Source organism: Scophthalmus maximus, chromosome 5, assembly GCF_022379125.1.
Source record: "Scophthalmus maximus strain ysfricsl-2021 chromosome 5, ASM2237912v1, whole genome shotgun sequence".
Lineage (NCBI taxonomy): Eukaryota > Metazoa > Chordata > Actinopteri > Pleuronectiformes > Scophthalmidae > Scophthalmus > Scophthalmus maximus.
The window spans coordinates 13,369,705-13,388,019 of NC_061519.1; the positions used below are offsets into that span (position 1 = coordinate 13,369,705).

The following is an 18,315-nucleotide window of genomic DNA, read 5'->3' on the forward strand; positions in this document are numbered from 1 at the left end:
TAATCTGACAGCCGAGGTGCACGCGCCTCTCTTCGCGGGCACTGTCATTGACAACACCCCTGCACCAATCGGTGCACGGAAACTGACATTTCAACCAATCAAAAAACGCGTTGTTTGAATGTGGGCGGGGACTAAATACAAATTGCACCGGGGTCTTTCTACAACTACACTAGGTGACGTGGGAAAGACTTGTTCTGCTAAAAGTAACAAATACATGTTTAACGCTATTGATAAAGCTGTAGGGCGACAAAACCAACACTTTAAACCTAAACGCCGTTTGTCGCGTGTGCTCTACGAACACTCTACGAGCACCTGTCGATGCGGCGAGGATCTTTGTTTACGTTTAGCTAGCCTCGCTATGCTAGCTAGTTTGCCACTCTCTGTTGTAGTCACAGATGATTGAGACGTAGCGGTTTGTTAGTTGTCGGTATATATATTTTTACTTTACCCAGAGAGTCACAGAAGTTGTGAGATGTTGCTCGAGCAACTGAAAGCTAAACCCCGGCAAGTCGAAACGAGTTGTTGATTAGCTGGAGGTCGACATGCACTCGTCATTGACAACGAGGAGAGTCTAACCAAAGATGTGGTCCGACTGACGAATCTCACTTCGACCGGCGGAGCAGCACCTGTGAAGTGTGGAGCAGAAACGGAGGTGAGCTAACTGCATGACGTCAGCTCAGTATCAACCAGTTGAAGACTCTGCAGAGTAAACCTGCAGCCATCATGTCATGACAGCACCATGTGTTAGTGTGGGTCGATTCTGCATCTGACCCCTTGATTCCTCCTCACTAGTCCCCTTGATCAGTGAGTCAGGGTCATGAGGACCAGAGTGTCCGGACCGCCAGATCTTTCAAGACCTGCGGCAGAATGTTCACCTTTGTAGATCAGTAGATTAACCATAGATGTATTTACACTGTTAATTACAACAGTAGCCATAAATAAGATTATATTGTTAAGCTCTGTTTTGAAGGATGTAAATTAGTGCCCGACCGATATATCGGTTTGCCGATAATATACATGTTCAGGGTCAGATCGATATATTGGTCCAGCTCTAAAATGTGCATTTACGTTTACATTTTACATAAAATAAATGATATTACAGGTTGGATTTGTTTGTTTTTAATTAAAGTTATTTATAATAAAGTTTATGGTTAAACTAAAATATCAAGTCTCAATTACATTTCTTTGTCATAAAGTTTTGATAACTAAATCTTAGGAATCATTGACAGATTCAAATATACAGATATCGGAAGATGTATCGGTATCCCCCAAAAATCTAAATTGGTCGGGCTCTAATGTAAATATGTTGTGCGCAGCAATCTGTTTGTTTGGAGAGGAAAATCAGATTTAATGTTTCCACCTCTGATCCATTTTACGGTAGGCTGTATATTCAAAATAGATAACCTTTGAATGGGGGTAAACGGGGTCCGTGTAACATCATAACAAAAAGGTGCTATACACCCTTCACCACAAACACATACTCCTCGCCTGTGTCTTCCCTCTGTTCAGTCAGTAGACATGGAGTCCCACTCTTTGAGGAAAAGGTCAGGCTGTGTGCGTCAGGAGAACGCACACAGCCTGACCATGCAGGATGAGCAGCTCATCAGTGACCTCGATGCCATGCAGTATGAATTGGTGACCTCCAAGTCTCAGGTAGGACTATCATCCCTACACAGTTGATTTGTGTGAATAATGGTTTTGCATTCATAAAACACTGTACAGTGTGTTAGGCTTCATATGTGTGTCGCGAATGAGTGTGAAATCTGCTTTCTTTAATGTGTTAAGTTGCGGTGAAGAGATCGGTCTGTTGCCTCATTACTTAAATGCCACATCAATGAAATTATAGTAGATATAAAAAAAATGTGTGACATGGATATAAACTATGTCAGATACATATACTGTGTGTGCCCTCTTCAGTTCCACCTCAGAGGCCCCAGGGTCGGGGTTGAAAGCAGTTTGGCAGTCATGAGTGTGCACATTCGTCAACTTGAAGCAGAACTGGAGCAACAAGCCAAGGAACTGAAGTAACCTCATGACTTAACATACTTCTTCAGATGTTGCTGCTTGAGTAATTGTTATGTGACAATTGTATGTATGTTTATATCCACTGGATGTTGACTTGGTGTAAAGATTGCCACGGGGCACAGTCTGTAGACTTTTGACTCTGCTCCTGCTCATTTAAAAAAAAGGTATTACACTAACCTACAGTTGAACCTGACATTCAAACCACCTCTCCTCGTCTGCGTTTCTCAGGACAGCAGAGCTGAGGGCTGAGTGCAGCCAGGAAGCAGCGGGCCACAATGACATTATGTTGGCAACTCTCACCGAAGAGCTGAGTACACTCAGAGATGAACTGGACAACAAGACTGCACTAGGAAAACGGTGATGCGTTTATCTTGGCTTAGCTTCTGCACATTCACTTTCATTCATGTGCAGTTTACATGTCATCACAGTTCTTCTAAAATGGGTAACTAACAGCCTGAACACAGTGTGGTGCTTGACTTGGGCCTCGAGCTGAAATGTAATGGGATATTTTATAATATAATTTCCTCTTACAACATGATGAAGTTATTGATTTAGTTCTCATTGAATGTTCTACCTCATCCCTTATAGGGCTGAGCAACAAAGGAACCAGGCTCTTGAAAATGCAGAGAAACTCAAAGAAGCTTTCAAAGATTACAAGGCCACAATATCGGTGAAACTCAAGAGGGTAAATTTAAATAATAATAATAATTTAATTGTTCAAACATTTCATTATTTTTTAATTTTGAAATAGTATTTTGTGGCATGTGGATGACAAAAATGTGTTTTTAAGGTGATGGAGAGTGAGAGCAAACTCAAAGAGAGTCTCAGTGAGTGTGACAGAGAAAAAGAAGAGGTGGGGATGAAGTGCACTACGTTGCAGAGAGAAAATGCAGAACAGAGCCAAACCATCAGGTAGACAGGACAGACTGATTGTTTCATATGATTATTTCTCTATCATTGTTTTTGCATATTTGCGTCTGCAAACTAGAATTATGTGGGGAATTTCTTATTCATCATCATCAATCAAATCCTTAGAAACTAATTGTTGTGATGTACTGTTATCATGTTCAATGCCCCCATATTCTGACTCACAGTGAGCTGAGGGAGGAGGTGAGGGAGGCCAAGTGTTTGGCTGCCGAGCGCTCAGACCTCCAGACTCAGCTGGAGGAGGCTAGGCGACGGGCCTCGCTTCTGGAACGCCAGTTCGCGGAGAGCAGGGAGTCGGCCTCCCTGCGCAGGGAGCTGGAAGACCTGCGGACTCTGACCCTGAACCAAGAACAGAGGGTTGCCCAGAGCCACAGAGAGGCTCAGCAGAGCCAGGCAGAGCTGTCGAGTCTCGAAGCCACACTGGCTTTGCTGCATCTGCGAGAGGTGAAACACATGTTAACATTGTCTTTTATGTATCCATGAGTCGCATGATTTTACACTGACACTGTGACCCAAGATAATTTTCCACCATTCGTTTATTAGTTTTTCCCAGACCTGGTTCTGGTTCAGGCTGGCATGTTGCACCGAGCTTGTGCAGGATGTGATGTGTTTATTGTTGTCATATGTTATTTATTTATTTATTTATTAACTTCAGGCGGCCTTGGGTCCACTTTGTGCCAAGCCCTGCATACTGCCCCCAGTGGACTATTTAGGAACTGCACACCTGCTGAAGCTAAAGCCAGGTAATGCCGATCATGTACTAAACACCGATCAGCCTCAAGATTGATACAGATAACTGATTTTTATGTAACCATCAGCAATGTGATTTAAAACTGACTTTGTAGTTTAAGAACTACAAGAGTTTAGAGTTTTCCTTTTTAATTATTTTTCTGGTTTTTTTGCTTTCTAACAATTTTCGTCTTTCCTTTGAGTGAAATTATATTTAGATATTTGAAACATGATTTAATTAGAATGAGAGACTTATTCCACATCCTTTTTTGTGCCTGAGGTTTATGCAAATCTGTCTTACACAATAGGAAAATGGAAGTTTGGGAAAAATAAAGTATGTAAATTTATGTAATGTGGCCATGTAGTTAATAAGATGGCACTGCAATGCATGATATAAAAAATATATAAGATATTAGATTAATCCAGTCCTTTCTATCCCACCGTCTCTCTCCCTGCAGGTGAAGGTTACCAGCAGCTGTTGCGGGTGCTGCAGTCGACAGAGGCTGAGCGAACGAAACAGAGCAGCCTGGTCGAGCGGCTTCAGGATCGTTTGAGCAGAGCCCAGGAGGAGATCTCATCCCTGCAGAGCTCCATGGCCCAGAGAGCCTCCCACTACCAAAGCCTCCACACAGAGCTGCTGGACAAAGTCAGCCAAGCTACTGATACGGAGAAAGAGGTAACTTCTCTTTTACCAAGCTCCAGCGATAATTATTGGTTCTTCTTCTTAACAGCTTTTTATTCTCCTATCTCTGTTTCACCTCAGTTGAAGAGAAAAGGTGCACGTGTGGCTGCCCTGGAGAAACAGTTACAGGAGAAAACTTCAGCCTACAGTCAGGCTGCACTGAAAAACACTGAGCTGGAGAATCAGCTACTGGTACAACACACACACACATACATACACATTTGTGCCAAATGAATCAGGCTTCTGATATGGGCCATGAGTGATGTTTGCATATTTTGAATGTATTCTCTTTTAGCTAGCTTTAGCTTGCAAGAATGCAAATTCGTTTACACTGTTTATATGGTCTCATGCTCTTTTACATATCTTTTTTGATACAGGAGAAGACCAGCACTCTTCAACATTACCAGTCACTGATGACCAAAAGGCAAAGAGACTATCAACAGTCTTTGGACAGGTGCAAGAGATCACAGTCTGAACAATGCACGGAGCAACAGCACAGAATAGAAATGGTGAGCTACAATCTTTTCTGCCATGTTTACTGTTAAGGTCAATTCTCTTCAACCAACGTTTGTTCCATCATGTCAAGTTGTGTCATGATTTTAACTTCATTTGCACCCTGGAGAGAATTTGTGCTCTGACATGCTGAAACAGCACCAGCTGTTAACTTGATTTTGAATACAGCAAAGGTTATTCCAAAGTGTTTTTGTCAGTGTTCAGCACAGTATTTTCTGTCCTCTGCAGTTGCAGCTGTCTGTAGAGGAAGCTCAGTCTCGAGCGTCAGCGATGGAGCAGGAGCTTTGTTTATGCCAGAGGGAGAGAGACGAGGCTCAGGAAGCAGCTCTGTTGCTGCAGACGGCTGTGGAACAGCTCACACAAGTAAGGACACTCCCTATGTACAATCAACCAAATGCATCTGTTCAGACTTATGACGATGATGTTGATAGTAATAATGATGATTATATTAAATTGTATTTATATACCACAATTCATGCATAAACTGCAACACAAATACTTCAGATAAAGCAGAAACATTTATGATAAAACAATCAAAGAAAAATAAATAGCAGGTTTAGACAAGATTGAACAGGATAAAACAGCCATTAGGTAAGACACACCAGGAAAAAGCTAATTGTATCAAAGAGATAGAACGGAATTAAGACAACAGTATGAGATGAAGCAAAACAACCATGAGGTAAAAACCTGTCAGGAGAAGACAATGGTAAGAAGATGTGTCTTAATGTTTCTCTTGAAAATTGCCATAGATGTAGACGGGGTGCGATTAGCCGGGGGCGATGCATGGGATTTCCCCCTTTCTGATCTACATATCCACACCTCTGCTTAAATTATTTTTATCCCCGGTTGGGACAAAATGTATCCACCCCTTCAAAGTGATCAATGCTACTTCACCAATAGACCATACAAAAAGCCTAAAATATAAATTTTTAAACCAAGTAAAGCGCTGTAACGTGAACAGTCTATAGTGCGATAGAGCCATCCACTGTCAGCACTTGCGTTTGTGAGACAATAGTTGACATTGCGGTTCATTTATAATGATTCTTGCTCCAGTTGCCTCGATCAAAAATTGACAAAGGCTGTCAAAGGGCTGCCTCTTCGAGCAGTTCAGTTCTGACATCAGGAACAATCAAGAGGTTTCAGTCAGAGGATCTCAGGGATCGAGCGGTCGCATATTTTTTTAACAACGGCAGCAACATTAGATGAGGCACAGCCATTCAGTGATATAAATAAATAAATAAATAAATAAATGAATAAATAAGAGCCAGTGTAGCCATTTTTAAAATTGGGGGCTCTCTGTCTGTTTTTTGTCAGACCACATGCCGCTGCATTCTGTACAAGCTGTTACTGACCCAGAGCCTTCTTAGACACACCAGACAGAAGAGCGTTACAGTAGTCCTGCCTGCGGCAGACAAAAGTATGTATTGATAAATAGACATTAATACAAAGACACTTTATTAGAGTTTCTATTTTAGGTCAGAGTCAATAATAACACCAACGTGTTTGACCTGTTCCTTGGTTTTGAGTGCAAATTAATTTAGGTGATCAGACAATAACTATGATTTCAGTTTTGCATTGATTTAACTGTCGAAAGTCACGAGTCATCCACAGACTTATGATAAAAGTACAGCAACTATAACCCACAGGTGTATACTGTGCTGTTTCACATGTGGACAATTTGATCCTGATTTGATTTCAGGAGAAGCAGATTGATGTCCGACACAGTGACGAGTTGCTGCAGAGTTTCAAAGAGCAGGCAGCTCAGTCTGCCACCAAGGTTTGTTAAACAAGTGGGCTGCCACAGATGAACACAAATAACCTTGTCTGAACTGTACAAAAACGTATTCCGTCATAATCATTACTCTGCACCATCCGTCTGTACATCAGGTGTGTGAGCTTCAGTCGTCTCTGTCAGCGTGTAGAGAAGAGCTGACCTCATACCTGCAGCAGATGGAGGAAATTAAGAGGAACTATGAGAGTGAGCTGCAAAAGAGTAATGACAAGGTGCTGTCTGTGTTTCATATGACGAGGATCTTTCAACTTTGAGACTTTTATGAAGAAATATCAGTCTGTTATCTTCCCTGCTCACCAGCTCTCATTCAGAGCCCATCTGTCAGGCTCATACTCTCCCCTGTTCCTCCCTCTTCAGATGTCCTCGCTGCAGGAGAAGCTCCACAGCACCAGCCTGGCTTGTCAGAGATCCAGCGAGCAGAACCTGCAGCTGCAGCTTTCTCTCCAGCAGCAGCAGACCATGTTGACTGAGAGCACCCACCGCATCGCCGACCTGGAGGAGAGCCAGTGTCAGCTGCAGGGACAAGTAGGACACGGAGACTAAAAGCTCTGAGTACCTCGGAGTACTCTTATTTAGCATTTTGATTTATTTTTACTGCAACCATATCATCAATTCGCTGGCAGTGTGCCTTGACTTTTTTGGGGATTGATTCTTCTCTTCAGTGGGTTGTAATGGCCTACTTGTGCTCCATGAGCATCTGTTTTGTGCAACTAAATTGTCTGATCAGAGAAACACTTGCTCATTGTTAGTTTTATTGGTATGAAATGCAACCATTTTAGTTGCCAAAACTAAATACAAAATAGATAAGGACATATGTGGTCATGTGTTATGTGATCCCAGTCAGTTTGACTTGTATTAATCAGGGAGATACAGGGCAGAAATAAGGGACAGGCTTCTCTTCAAGGCCCCTTTTGAGGGTCTCGGCTCCAGGAAGGTTGTTTATTATAGTTATATTATAATAGCTGTTCATGGCATCTGTGTCGATCACAAAGTTTAACATGTGGAACAGCTGTGCAGAACACTCCCTTTTATAATCTAATCAATATCAGACTGGTTTTCATAAGGGTAGATTATGAATTCTTGGAAACTCTTCTCTCACACCTTATTAGTGACGCTTTATTTTAAGAGCCTCCCTTTGCTCTAGAAATATCCCCAATTCTCCATGGCATAGATTATTCAAGGTGTTTGGAATCTTTCCTTGCGATTTTGCCCCATCTTGGCACAGTTTCATCGCAACATCTCTGCACATTTTCCAGCTGCCCATTCACGCTGCAATGTGACCCGCTGGATTCAGATTCTTTTGACTGCGGCAGCCATGGAAGTTCACTGCACTTAGTTGTCGTGTTCATGAAACCAGTTTGACATGACTTTTGCTTTGTGACATGGTGCATTCTTTTGCTGGAAGTCGCCATTAGAGGATGGTAAACTGTGGCCAATTGATTAGTATGAATGTGGCCAGAGTGAGCAATGAAAACATTCTCCTCACCGCCATCAGCCTGGACTGTTGACACCAGGCAGGTTGGGTCCAAAGATTAATGCTGTTGATGTCAAATTTCTGACCCAGCCATATGCAGGCTCTACAGAAATCCTCAACGTCTTTAGATGCTTTTTCTCCTCACTGCTGCTGTAAAGAATGGTTGTCTGAGTAACTGGAGACTTTTGTCAGTTTCAAAAAGTCTCTCCTCTGATCTTTCTCATCAACAAAATGTCTTGGTTCTCAAAACCGCCGCTCACTGGATGTTTTTCTTTTGCTTCTGCTTTTCGCACCATTCTGAGTAAACTATGAGAGAATATATAACAAATGAGTGATTTTAGACTAACATACAGATTTGTAAACATACCGCTACACTCTGCTGTTATTACTAATTTATGGTAAATGTTATGCATCATTGCTTGAAGGAAACACATTTTTGCACTTGTGATTTCATTTATAGTTCCTAACATTTAGCTGCTGGTTGTACTTTCTGTCCCTCACAACAAACAGAACACAATGATCTCCATTCACTGGATGGAGACAGAAAGGTGGAGCCTCTCTGTACATGACACACTGATCTGGCTAACAGACATGAAAAACTACCTAAGGTCAACTGTAAAACAAAAAAGAATAGCTTTTTAGATCTCTTTGATATCTCCCATATCATATTATAGGACTGGAACAAATGCACGAAATATTTCTCCTATTTGTTTTTACTCATGGGGTAAATAAGGTTGGATCCTGATGTTGTGTTTGTGCGTAGGTGTCCTGTCTGGAGCAGCAGCTGGAACGAGCGCGGTCCTCTCTGGAGGAGGAGGTGAGGAACAGGAAGGAGGACGTCCAGGAGAGAGACACGGAGCTGCAGAAGGTGAACCAGCAGATCAACCAACTGTCCGAGTCCGTCACGTAAGAACACCTGCTCTTTGGACTCTATTCATACGCTGAGCGACAAAGGAAGCGGGAAAAAAAATCAGAGATGACAAAAAGAGTGTTGTGACTTTTAACCCATGAAGACCACAAGTGTCATCAGTCGTGTAACAACATTGCCGAAACAACTATAAACTAATCTTGGAGCATTTTGAATTTTACATTGGTTCACAATCCTAGCATTTTGATAATAAGTGTAGTTTTCCACTAGGCAATGTTGCTGCTACTTAAAGCTTTTTGTATGAGGCTTTTGTTGATGACTATTCTCTGGCTGTCCTTCTTGACCTGTAGCAAACACAATCCAAGGCCCTCAGTGTTCTGTGAGGGAGTCTTATGATTACACCACATCCCCTTTGTCTCTAGGCATGAGGCAGCCCTCCCCTGCCCATGAATATGTATATATAAGTAGGGATCTCATTTCTTGGAGACCGCAGACTGGAATTTCAGTCTGCGGAGCAGCTGCTTTCCTTCTTTTAGTTATTATTGTATGCTCCAGAGGAATGGCATGCCGGTTGTTTAAATGTGCTGTCGAAGGGCACTTTGTCTAGCTCCACTTAGCATCTCTGATAGTTTTGGAGGTGTATTCCTTCTTTTGGAGTCGCTCTGAGACTACGATGGGAGCAGTGCTCACATTAAGGTGGGAAACTGGAGTGAAATGCAGGTGTTGGGGCTCTATGTTTTTGCATGTCATCAGCTCTAACCCTTCCTTTACAGCATCGTGCACCATTGGAAATTTCCCATTGCTTTGGTTTTTTGAAAATTTTTTCTTAAATTTGTGAAATTATACTGATTGTGTTTTTTATCTTTTGCAGCAATGTGTCATCAGAGATGATGAAGTGTCGAGGGGAGCTGGTGTTTAAAGAGTCAGAGCTGCAACGTCTGAAGAGGGACGTCTCCGGAAAGACAATTCAGATCACCTGCATGGAGGAGAAGCTGCAAAAAACCAGGAACAACCTTGCCAGCAAGTGTGACCAGGGTATGACATGTAGTTTTAATCTTGCAGCAGGGGCAGTTTTTATTTTCATTTACTTCTTTGCAGAAAAAACACAACTTGTATTGTACTGAATTAGCTGACACGTTACACTTGCAACTTAATTTTTGTTTTAGTCTTATTTATTTATTTATTGCGTCCGTCTCGTCCCTCGCAGTTGTAGTTTACACTTAAAACTTATCCGTTGTTTTTAGTCTTATTTATTTCTTGAAACGCTCTCGCCTCTGTGCAGTCGTGGATCTGGAGGAGAAGCTCCATCGCTGCGAGGCAGACCAGCTCAACTCTGTGCAGAGGCTCCGGATCCTGGAGGAGCAACTGCAGACGGTGCGGGGAGAGTTGGCTGAAACGCTGCAGCAGCTACTGAAACTCAAGGACATTCTGCAGATGACACAAAACCTTGCAGATGAGCGGCAGGCCTCAGTGGAAAGACTGACTGTCCATCTTAGGTGAGGAGATGCCCTCATTTCAAATATTCTTCTGCACACAGAGATGAAGAGGACGTCCGTGAGCTGTTCAACAGACAATATCCTGTGCTGTGTCAGAGTCATCTTCATTCCAAATAATACTGTCTCACAAAAACACCAAAAGACACATGCACAGTGATTGAGCCTTTTGCTGTTCGAGTGTCCCTCTTTAAGGCTCACACTTTGGTGACTGTACATCAGCTACGCGATGGACTAACTCATCGTTACTGTCAGATGACAAAATGACATTTGTATAAATTATTACTGAGGAAATCCTTTGCTGTTCATATCAGATGTATTGGTATGAATTTCTGTTGATAATTTTACAGTCATTTTTTCTTTATTTTCCAAGGTGGAACATGTGTCAAGTAATTTGTTGTGCCTGATAATTATTATAATTTTTTTTACATATGCTGTGCTTTGTGATGTAACATTTTCTACTTAAAACTGATACCTTGCTAAGATAATATCTGTGTATATTTCAATCACATACATTGCGTAGCACAGCGAATGTACAACAACCACTCAAACTGGTGCACACGTCATGGATGATCGAAATCATTTTCTCGTGGGAAAGATGAAAAAAAAGTGCAATGTGATATGTTTTAATTCATTGATCATTAGTCACCACATCCGTTACTGATATATTCTCCCTGGTGTTGTTGTCTTCCGTATTAGCAGATGCATCACAGAGGAAACGCTCTTAAATAACATAGCTGGTTTGATAACGGCTGTCATGATCTAGTTTGTGGCTCCTACAAAATAAAAAGCATGAAATGAGGTCCCCCAAATTCAAGTCTACATACTAAAAATCAAACTAACTATATAACTAACTTAAACATGTCAATCGAAACCCTCCTAAATTCTTGTATTTGGCCCAGCAAGAATCAGACACAGTTCCTTCTGCCATTTAGAAAATACTCCCAATGTTGTTTGTTCACATTGGTTTTACACAATTATGAATGAAAAGAGGGGGAAAACATACCCATTGTGTACAGGCTACTAAATATACACCATATATAGTATATTTGCCCCGCCACAGTGTCATAATGATACAAATATTTCATAAACATAAAAGTTCTCTAACTTAGTGCTTTGCTACATTGCTTCGTTGTCGAACTGCGTGAAGCCCCTCTTTTCCCCCGCATCCGCTCCTTCTCTCACAAACACATTGACCCGTCCATCACAGTCAGACGGACCATTGGCAGCACTTGGTGAAATCCTGCCATTGTTTGTGTCCCGTTAAAACATCCATAAAGTTTTTGTTCTGTCCTTAGCCGGAAGGATTCTACATAAACTCTGTAAATACAGCTTTTTGCTGTGCTCTTACAATCCTCAGCAGCAGGCCGACCTGCCTGCTGCTGAGTCACGACACAGGCGCACAGTACCATGTCTGTGCATGGTACTGTGCGCCTGTGTCGTCCCCACCGCAACACAGCCCCATGACCGATCTGCTCCTTGAGATACACCCCCAAGTTATATCCCCACCAAATTTTTCGTGAAGATCCATGTGCCTCCAATGTGTTTTTGAGTTGTTTTGTATACACACAAACAGGGGTGAAAATAATACACTGCTCCCGGCGCGGGGTAATTATAGATATTAAATTAACTGTTGAATAAAAGGGTGTGTCTGTCGTTGTGTGGCTTCACAGTGAGACCCAGAGGGAGTTGGAAGAGAGAACTCACGAGGTCTTGGACATGGACAATGCACTGAAGGAGAGACAGGGGGAGCTCCAACAGAGAGCACAGCTGGTACAACTCGCACACAAACAAACATATTTCATGTCTACCTGATTAATTTTTTTTAAGTGATTACTTGGTTTGGTTCTTCACTTTGCCTTTTTTTATTTTCTTCTTCTTCCTCTTCACCCGGCCACCCCGCTGTTCTCAGCTGGGCCAGCTGGACGTGGCAATCAGGCAGCACAAGCAGGAGATGGAGAGGAAGGTGGAGTCTCTGCAGCAGAGCCTTGGAACCAGAGAGCGAGAGCTGAGCGAAGCACAGAGGGAGCTCACAGACAGAAACATGAAGGTCAGGCCTGGTCACAGGTGAAGGACGGCAAAACACAAGAGAGCGTGTTCAGTTGTCATTAAGACACAAGCCAGCATGAATAGATATTTGTAAAACTTATGTTTTTTTATTTTTCAGTTGGACTCCTCACTAATCTTTTAGAGCAGAGAGAACAGGAAGAGAAAACAGACTCACTCAATGACGCTGAGAACCACTGCGACAAAATTACTACAAAACATCCAGCAGTCATAAATGTTCATACCCTTTGAGTTATTATTGCAGCTGTGCTGCAAAATTACTTGAGAAAGATTTCTGCTGATAAATGATACACGATAATAAAAGATTGCCTGTAAAGTCATGAGATTAAAATTTGAAAATTATGAGTTAAACACATTTTAATGGCATAACCATTCACAAATTTAAGAAAGTCAATAAATGAGGGGGGAAAAGTGAACCATTCTTACCTTTTATAAATTAGCATTCAGTCAGCTGTACTCAAAGCTTACCCTCCTTATAGCCTGAAGATATTAAGTCAATAAGGCCCCTGGATACGATCAGCTTGAATATGAGATCTGAGGACCTTGTTCAAACACTGCCAATTAATCCATGATGATTTAGACTTTTTTTTACCTTCATATAACTCATATAATTATCTGGTGTCATATAACCAGCACAGGGCATTTTCAGGCAACTCAAGAAATGTACAGATTCCATGTAGAGTAGGTTGATAAATGAGGTGTGTGTGTGTGTGTGTGTGTGTGTGTGTGTGTGTGTGCGTGTGCGTGTGCGCTTGCGTCTGCGCGTGTCTGCACGTGCGAGCGCGTCTGTGTCTGTGTGTCTGTCTGTGGTATTAGGAGTCACAGGAGCTCAGCCAGCGGCTGTGTGTGTGTCAACAAAAAGTTCAGACTGTACTGCAGGAGCTCGAAGAAACTCGACTTCACTGTGAGGCTTTGACCAGAGAGCTGGACGCCACCAAGCTGCAGACCAAGGAGAAGGTACAGAATTGAAGTACTATCTTTTATTATTATTATTACTCATAATGAAAGAGCTGTGTGCATGTCCTGGTAACGGAGGGGAAACCTCACATAGAGTCTCAAATAGATTGTTGGGGGCTGATACGGATACGGATATTTGTGAAACATTTCTGATACCAATATGTCTGATATTGATTCTTAAGATGTCGTCATCAAACCCTTACGACAAAGAAATGTTTAACCATAATTTAACCATAAATCTTATGATAAATAACTATTGGAAAAAAGAAAACAAAAATACAACTAAAGATATAGAATTTGAATTAAGAAAATAAATGTAATAAGCTGTAAATATGTAAAATGTTAACATAGATGCACATCTTTTTGCATAGTTTATTCTGTTAGAGTTTTCTTATCGGAAAACATAAACGCTGATACCGTTATGTCTGCGAAAGGCCGATGCTATCAGCCAACCGTTATATCGCTGAATGAAATACTATGATTATTTCAAGATACTACGATTATATTGTCTAAATATTTGATGTTAAGGGGAAATAATAGGACGGACGACATGTTGAAATTGATAGATTCACTCTCGGCACATCTGCTGCAACACTTACCAACAGTTTGTCCGTGTTGTGCGTCTCTCTGCAGGACGTCCAGCTGTGCGGTGTGGAGGAGGTGCTGGCTCTGAAGGAGTCCCAGTGGCTGCAGTCGGAGGCCGGGCTGCAGTCCACAGTCGCCTCTCTAGAGCAGCAGCTGGAGCAGGAGAGGGAGCAGCACAGCAAGGAGGTACAATAGTTACTGAGGCATCAAAACACGTGTCCGCCGTCTCCTGCACTGTTAGTAATCTGTTATTATAGGGACAACTTAACCGTTATGTTTCAGTTTGGACTGTAGTGCTAAGATTACCCTCTGACATTTTATCTGACTAGAACTCATCACTGGTGCTGTTGAAAAACTTTGAGCTGTTCTATAAGATTCGGCTCTCGTCTAAGACGTAGAGCCAAATTATGATCTACGTGATACGGATGTGATTTGACATTACGACATCACGCCGATATCCTGATAACGTGACATTACTGGTTTAACCATTAGTTCCCTGTCTTTCACTTTGTGTTTTACGTGTCATGTACAGTAATGAATGTCATGTGGGTTATGGATTAGCCTCTGCTCATCACTTTTGTTTGTTCTTCATATCTTTTTCTGTCTGATTTCATTTCCTCTTTTTCTCTTTTTCAACGTCAATTGTATGAGTTCCGCATTTCTTCCATCTGTAGTTGCTCTTATTATTACCTCATTTCTCCCAGATGAAAATGTCTCAGTTTCACGTGATATTTGTGATGGTGCTTCTGTTTACTTCTTTGTTCTGCTGCAACCTTAGAGCTTACCTGGCTACATCAAAATGGAATGGAATATATTTTCTATTAGAGCAGCACATCAGAAGTCAAACACATATCAGCCAGTGAGTGTGCAAAATCCACGTAACTGAGGCTCCTTCATCAATTCCAGCGTGTTTTCTAACCTTGCTCTAATGAAGGCAGCTTGTAAAAAAAAAAAAAAATTCGCTCATCGGTCTGTTCTCTTTCCCTCCCTCTGCAGCTGGAGTCCCTGCAGCAGACTCGAGGTCAGCTCCTCAAAGTGTCTGAGCAGATCTCCTCCACCATGCGCTCCTCCCAGGAGCAACTCAACGCTAAGCTTCACCAGAGCCAGACCCAGCTCGAGCAAGCCAAAGCTCTCCTAGACCGCACCAAGGCGGAGTTGGAACAAACCCAGAACCAAGCCAGTCGCCTGCAAATGCAGTTAGACCAGAGCCAGAGCCAGCTCTTTCAGAGTAAAACCCAGCTGGAACAAAGCCGGGTTCTGTACGAGCAGACCAGAGCCCAGAACAGTGACCTCCAGGCTCAGCTGGAGCTGCTCAGCGGCCATTTAAATCAAGCCCGGGTCCAGTCTGCTCAGCTCCAGGCTCAGCTGCTCGCCTGCGAGAAGTCCATGGAGACGTCCAACGAGTCCATGCTCATCAAGGTAGAGCTTTTAGTAGGATGTAATTTAAATTGCAGTAAATTGCTTTTTCAGTATATTATCAAAGTTGCTGTTCCTGTTTCCCTGCAGGAGTCTGCGGTGACCCATCTCCGTGCCAGGATCTCTAGTCTGGTGCAAGCTGCTGACCGCCACAATCTTTACAATCACACACTCTCTCACCCAGCTCTAGCCAAATCCACACACTCCCCAGAGGATTCCCCCTCCGCTCCCTCCCCTCCCTCGTCCCCCGAGAAGGCTCAAACAACCATCCGCTCTCTGACACACGCTCAGTCAACCTGTCTCAACTCCCCGACATGCACACGGAGTTGCTCATCATCCGACGCTCAACCAAACCTTCAGCACACCTCGGCCACTCGCCTATCTGAAACTCACGACTGGCTGCAGAGTAGCAGCATTGACTCCTCCCTGGACCTCCCTCTGAGCCTGAAGGCAACACTAAGGGAGGCGCTTAACAAGCAGCCGTGGGAGTCCTCCTCATCCTCCTCCATGTCCCCTTTCCCGTGTGACGGCTGGCAGGGCCTCAGCACCACAGAGGCCTCGGCAACCTCTGACCTCTCCTTCAACCCCCTCACATACATGGTGGACAAACAAGAGGATGGAAACACGGAGGCAGCCTCGGTACAGGAGGAAGACGGTGACGAGTTGGGCGAGTCCAGGAGGGAGTCGGTGGGCACTCTGGTGGGTGAGGAAGAGGAGGCGGATATGAGTTCACTGACAGGGATGCTGAGGTTTGTTAATCAGACGTTAGCCATGCAGGAAGACCCTTCTCTATGGAGCTCCACAGGACTATCGCAGACATGAAATGCAGCCTCATGCACAGGTAAATTCTCCACTCCATGTATTGTCGTTTAGTCTGTTAAGTAATTAGTCCATCTGTTCTGATTATCAATTAATGGTCTCCACTATTTTCCAGCAAAAATGCCAAATATTCACCGGTTCCTGCTTCTCTAATACGATCATGTAGGTCCCCTTGGTCCACTAAAACAGCTCTGACCCGTCGGAGAAGGGACACAGGACCTGTGGGGTTGTCCTGTGGTGTTGGCATTGGTAGTGGATCCTGTGGGTCCTGTGGGTTTTGTGGCTGGGGGCCTCCATGGATCTGTTTTCTTTGTGCATGCTGCATGCTTGATCGGATATGGATCTGGGAACTTTGGAGGACTGTTTCCGAGTACTTTTTGCAGTGTAGCTGGACACATTGTCCTGCAGCCACGGGGGTGGGAGGGGGGTCTCCTAGGCATCTGTTTAGGTGGTTGGTTTGTGTCATAGTAACACCCAGACGAAGGCTAGGATGCATTGTGGATGCTAGTTGTGTTTAAAGTTGCTTAAAAAATGTTGGTGTCAGATTTCAAGTATTTTTCAAATGTAGCTGAACTCTGAGTGGTGCACACAGATACATGATATCATCTTTTTTTCCCAACTTAGACCCTAAAGTGTCGAGAAACCCCCTAAGACAGTTCCAAATGAAGCAGGAAATTGTGCGTTCACGTTGGACTCATAGGACTCATCATCATCATTATCCTCATCATCAAGGAGATGTCAGAGAGGGGGAGCACTGTTTGCTCTGTTTTCATCCTTGTGCGTCTGTAAATATTGTAATATTTTTTCTCTTTATTAAAGATAAATTATCTGTCCAGTTTAGACGACCACTACGGTTCCAGTCTGTAAATGATCTACTGTGATGTTGTTTCATACAAAAATTACAATTTGCATTCCATGGTGTGTCTTTTCCTTAACAATATTTATAGATATTTTTACCAATTTTAAAAAAGTGAATAAAATGTTCTTTTTAATATAGGTACGTTGCCTTCCTTTTACTATGTTGTGTTTGGTTTGTCTACCACTGCGACTTGTGTTTGTTCTCCAGAGAAAAGTCGATTCCTGCTTTCACTAAGGTCAGTGTGGATGTTCCCATGCTGTCGCCGCTGTGGGGTCGTGTTACCAGAGCAACTGGCAGCTTCCCCTCAGAAGAGGAATTTTTGGATCTGGACCACAGACGGGGTCACGCTCATTTTTTTTAATACAGACTCCAGCTGGTTGAATTGGATTTGGTGCTCTGCTCTCATTTGGTTACATAACACGGTCATTACTTGGTCTGTGGGTAGTTTTGTTTTTCCCCTTCCAGCTCATTTTATTCATTAATGCCAGTGTGACAAACGTTGAACTCTCTTTTTTGAAATTGAGTAAGTTTATCATCATTTTCATAATTTAAATGTATTTCTCCTCCTACTGTACCTTTTTAATGACCAGGAGGGGTGAGGTTGTGTGTTGTCTCTGAGGATTAATCACTTGTTGCATGTCATGTTTGGTGTGGCGTGCGTGTGCGTGGTTTTGTGTGTGGCTGGGTCTGTGTGTCAATTGGAGACGATGCCTTTCCTCAGTTTGGGGGGTTGCTGACATACTTTCAAGCTGTTGTGATGTCACTGATCATTTTAGTTTTTAGTTTTTTGTGATCATGAAGATCTGTTATATACATGTTTTTGGACCGTCCCCGTCTTTCTGTTCTCCTTTTCTCTTGCTGACATTCTTGATGTTGAGAACACTTGTGAGGGGAGAGGATGTGGTTCAGTCGCCAGTCTATTGCGTGCCATGTAGCTGTGCTCTAGTTCCTGCATGAAACTTTCCAAGTGTGACATGTCTCCACAACAGTTTGCAGTGTATCTTCATGCACGAAATTCTAAGAAAAATATCTGCAGCTCTCATTGTGGGGAGGCAGTTGACCGACATTACTCTGATATTTCCTGTTATGAACAATTTTTTAGGCTCAAC

At 42.9% G+C, this 18,315-nt stretch overlaps 1 protein-coding gene across 4 annotated transcripts; it reads left to right on the forward strand.

Annotated features, from left to right (window-relative positions):
• The first annotated feature begins 131 nt into the window (after positions 1–131).
• Positions 132–17,343, forward strand: ccdc18 (coiled-coil domain containing 18). Of its 4 annotated transcripts, none has more exons than XM_035635791.2 (26): positions 132–652; positions 1,510–1,653; positions 1,918–2,024; positions 2,254–2,382; positions 2,614–2,710; positions 2,816–2,937; positions 3,120–3,396; positions 3,608–3,695; positions 4,140–4,357; positions 4,445–4,555; positions 4,741–4,872; positions 5,105–5,239; positions 6,576–6,653; positions 6,764–6,880; positions 7,026–7,193; positions 8,906–9,048; positions 9,882–10,045; positions 10,293–10,506; positions 12,177–12,276; positions 12,416–12,553; positions 13,387–13,527; positions 14,161–14,298; positions 14,891–14,971; positions 15,109–15,531; positions 15,619–16,369; positions 16,463–17,343. In XM_035635791.2, the coding sequence occupies exons 2-25, from the start codon at positions 1,519–1,521 to the stop codon at positions 16,348–16,350; spliced, it is 4,188 nt and encodes a 1,395-aa protein (XP_035491684.2). In that variant the 5' UTR covers positions 132–652; positions 1,510–1,518; the 3' UTR covers positions 16,351–16,369; positions 16,463–17,343. The 4 variants fall into 4 exon arrangements, with proteins under 4 accessions (XP_035491684.2, XP_035491683.2, XP_035491682.2 ...); XM_035635790.2 differs by having other exon boundaries at positions 16,514–17,343; XM_035635789.2 differs by having other exon boundaries at positions 16,972–17,343.
• Positions 17,344–18,315: the final 972 nt, after the last annotated feature.

What these genes read in the sequence shown, in the direction of transcription:
- ccdc18 (XM_035635791.2), top strand. Translation starts at nt 1,519, where the DNA reads ATGGAGTCCCACTCTTTGAGGAAAAGGTCAGGCTGTGTGCGTCAGGAG. An exon ending in TGGTGACCTCCAAGTCTCAG is followed by an intron (nt 1,654 to 1,917) that starts GTAGGACTATCA and finishes TGCCCTCTTCAG; the next exon opens with TTCCACCTCAGAGGCCCCAG. An exon ending in GGGAGCAGCACAGCAAGGAG is followed by an intron (nt 14,299 to 14,890) that starts GTACAATAGTTA and finishes CTGCAACCTTAG; the next exon opens with AGCTTACCTGGCTACATCAA.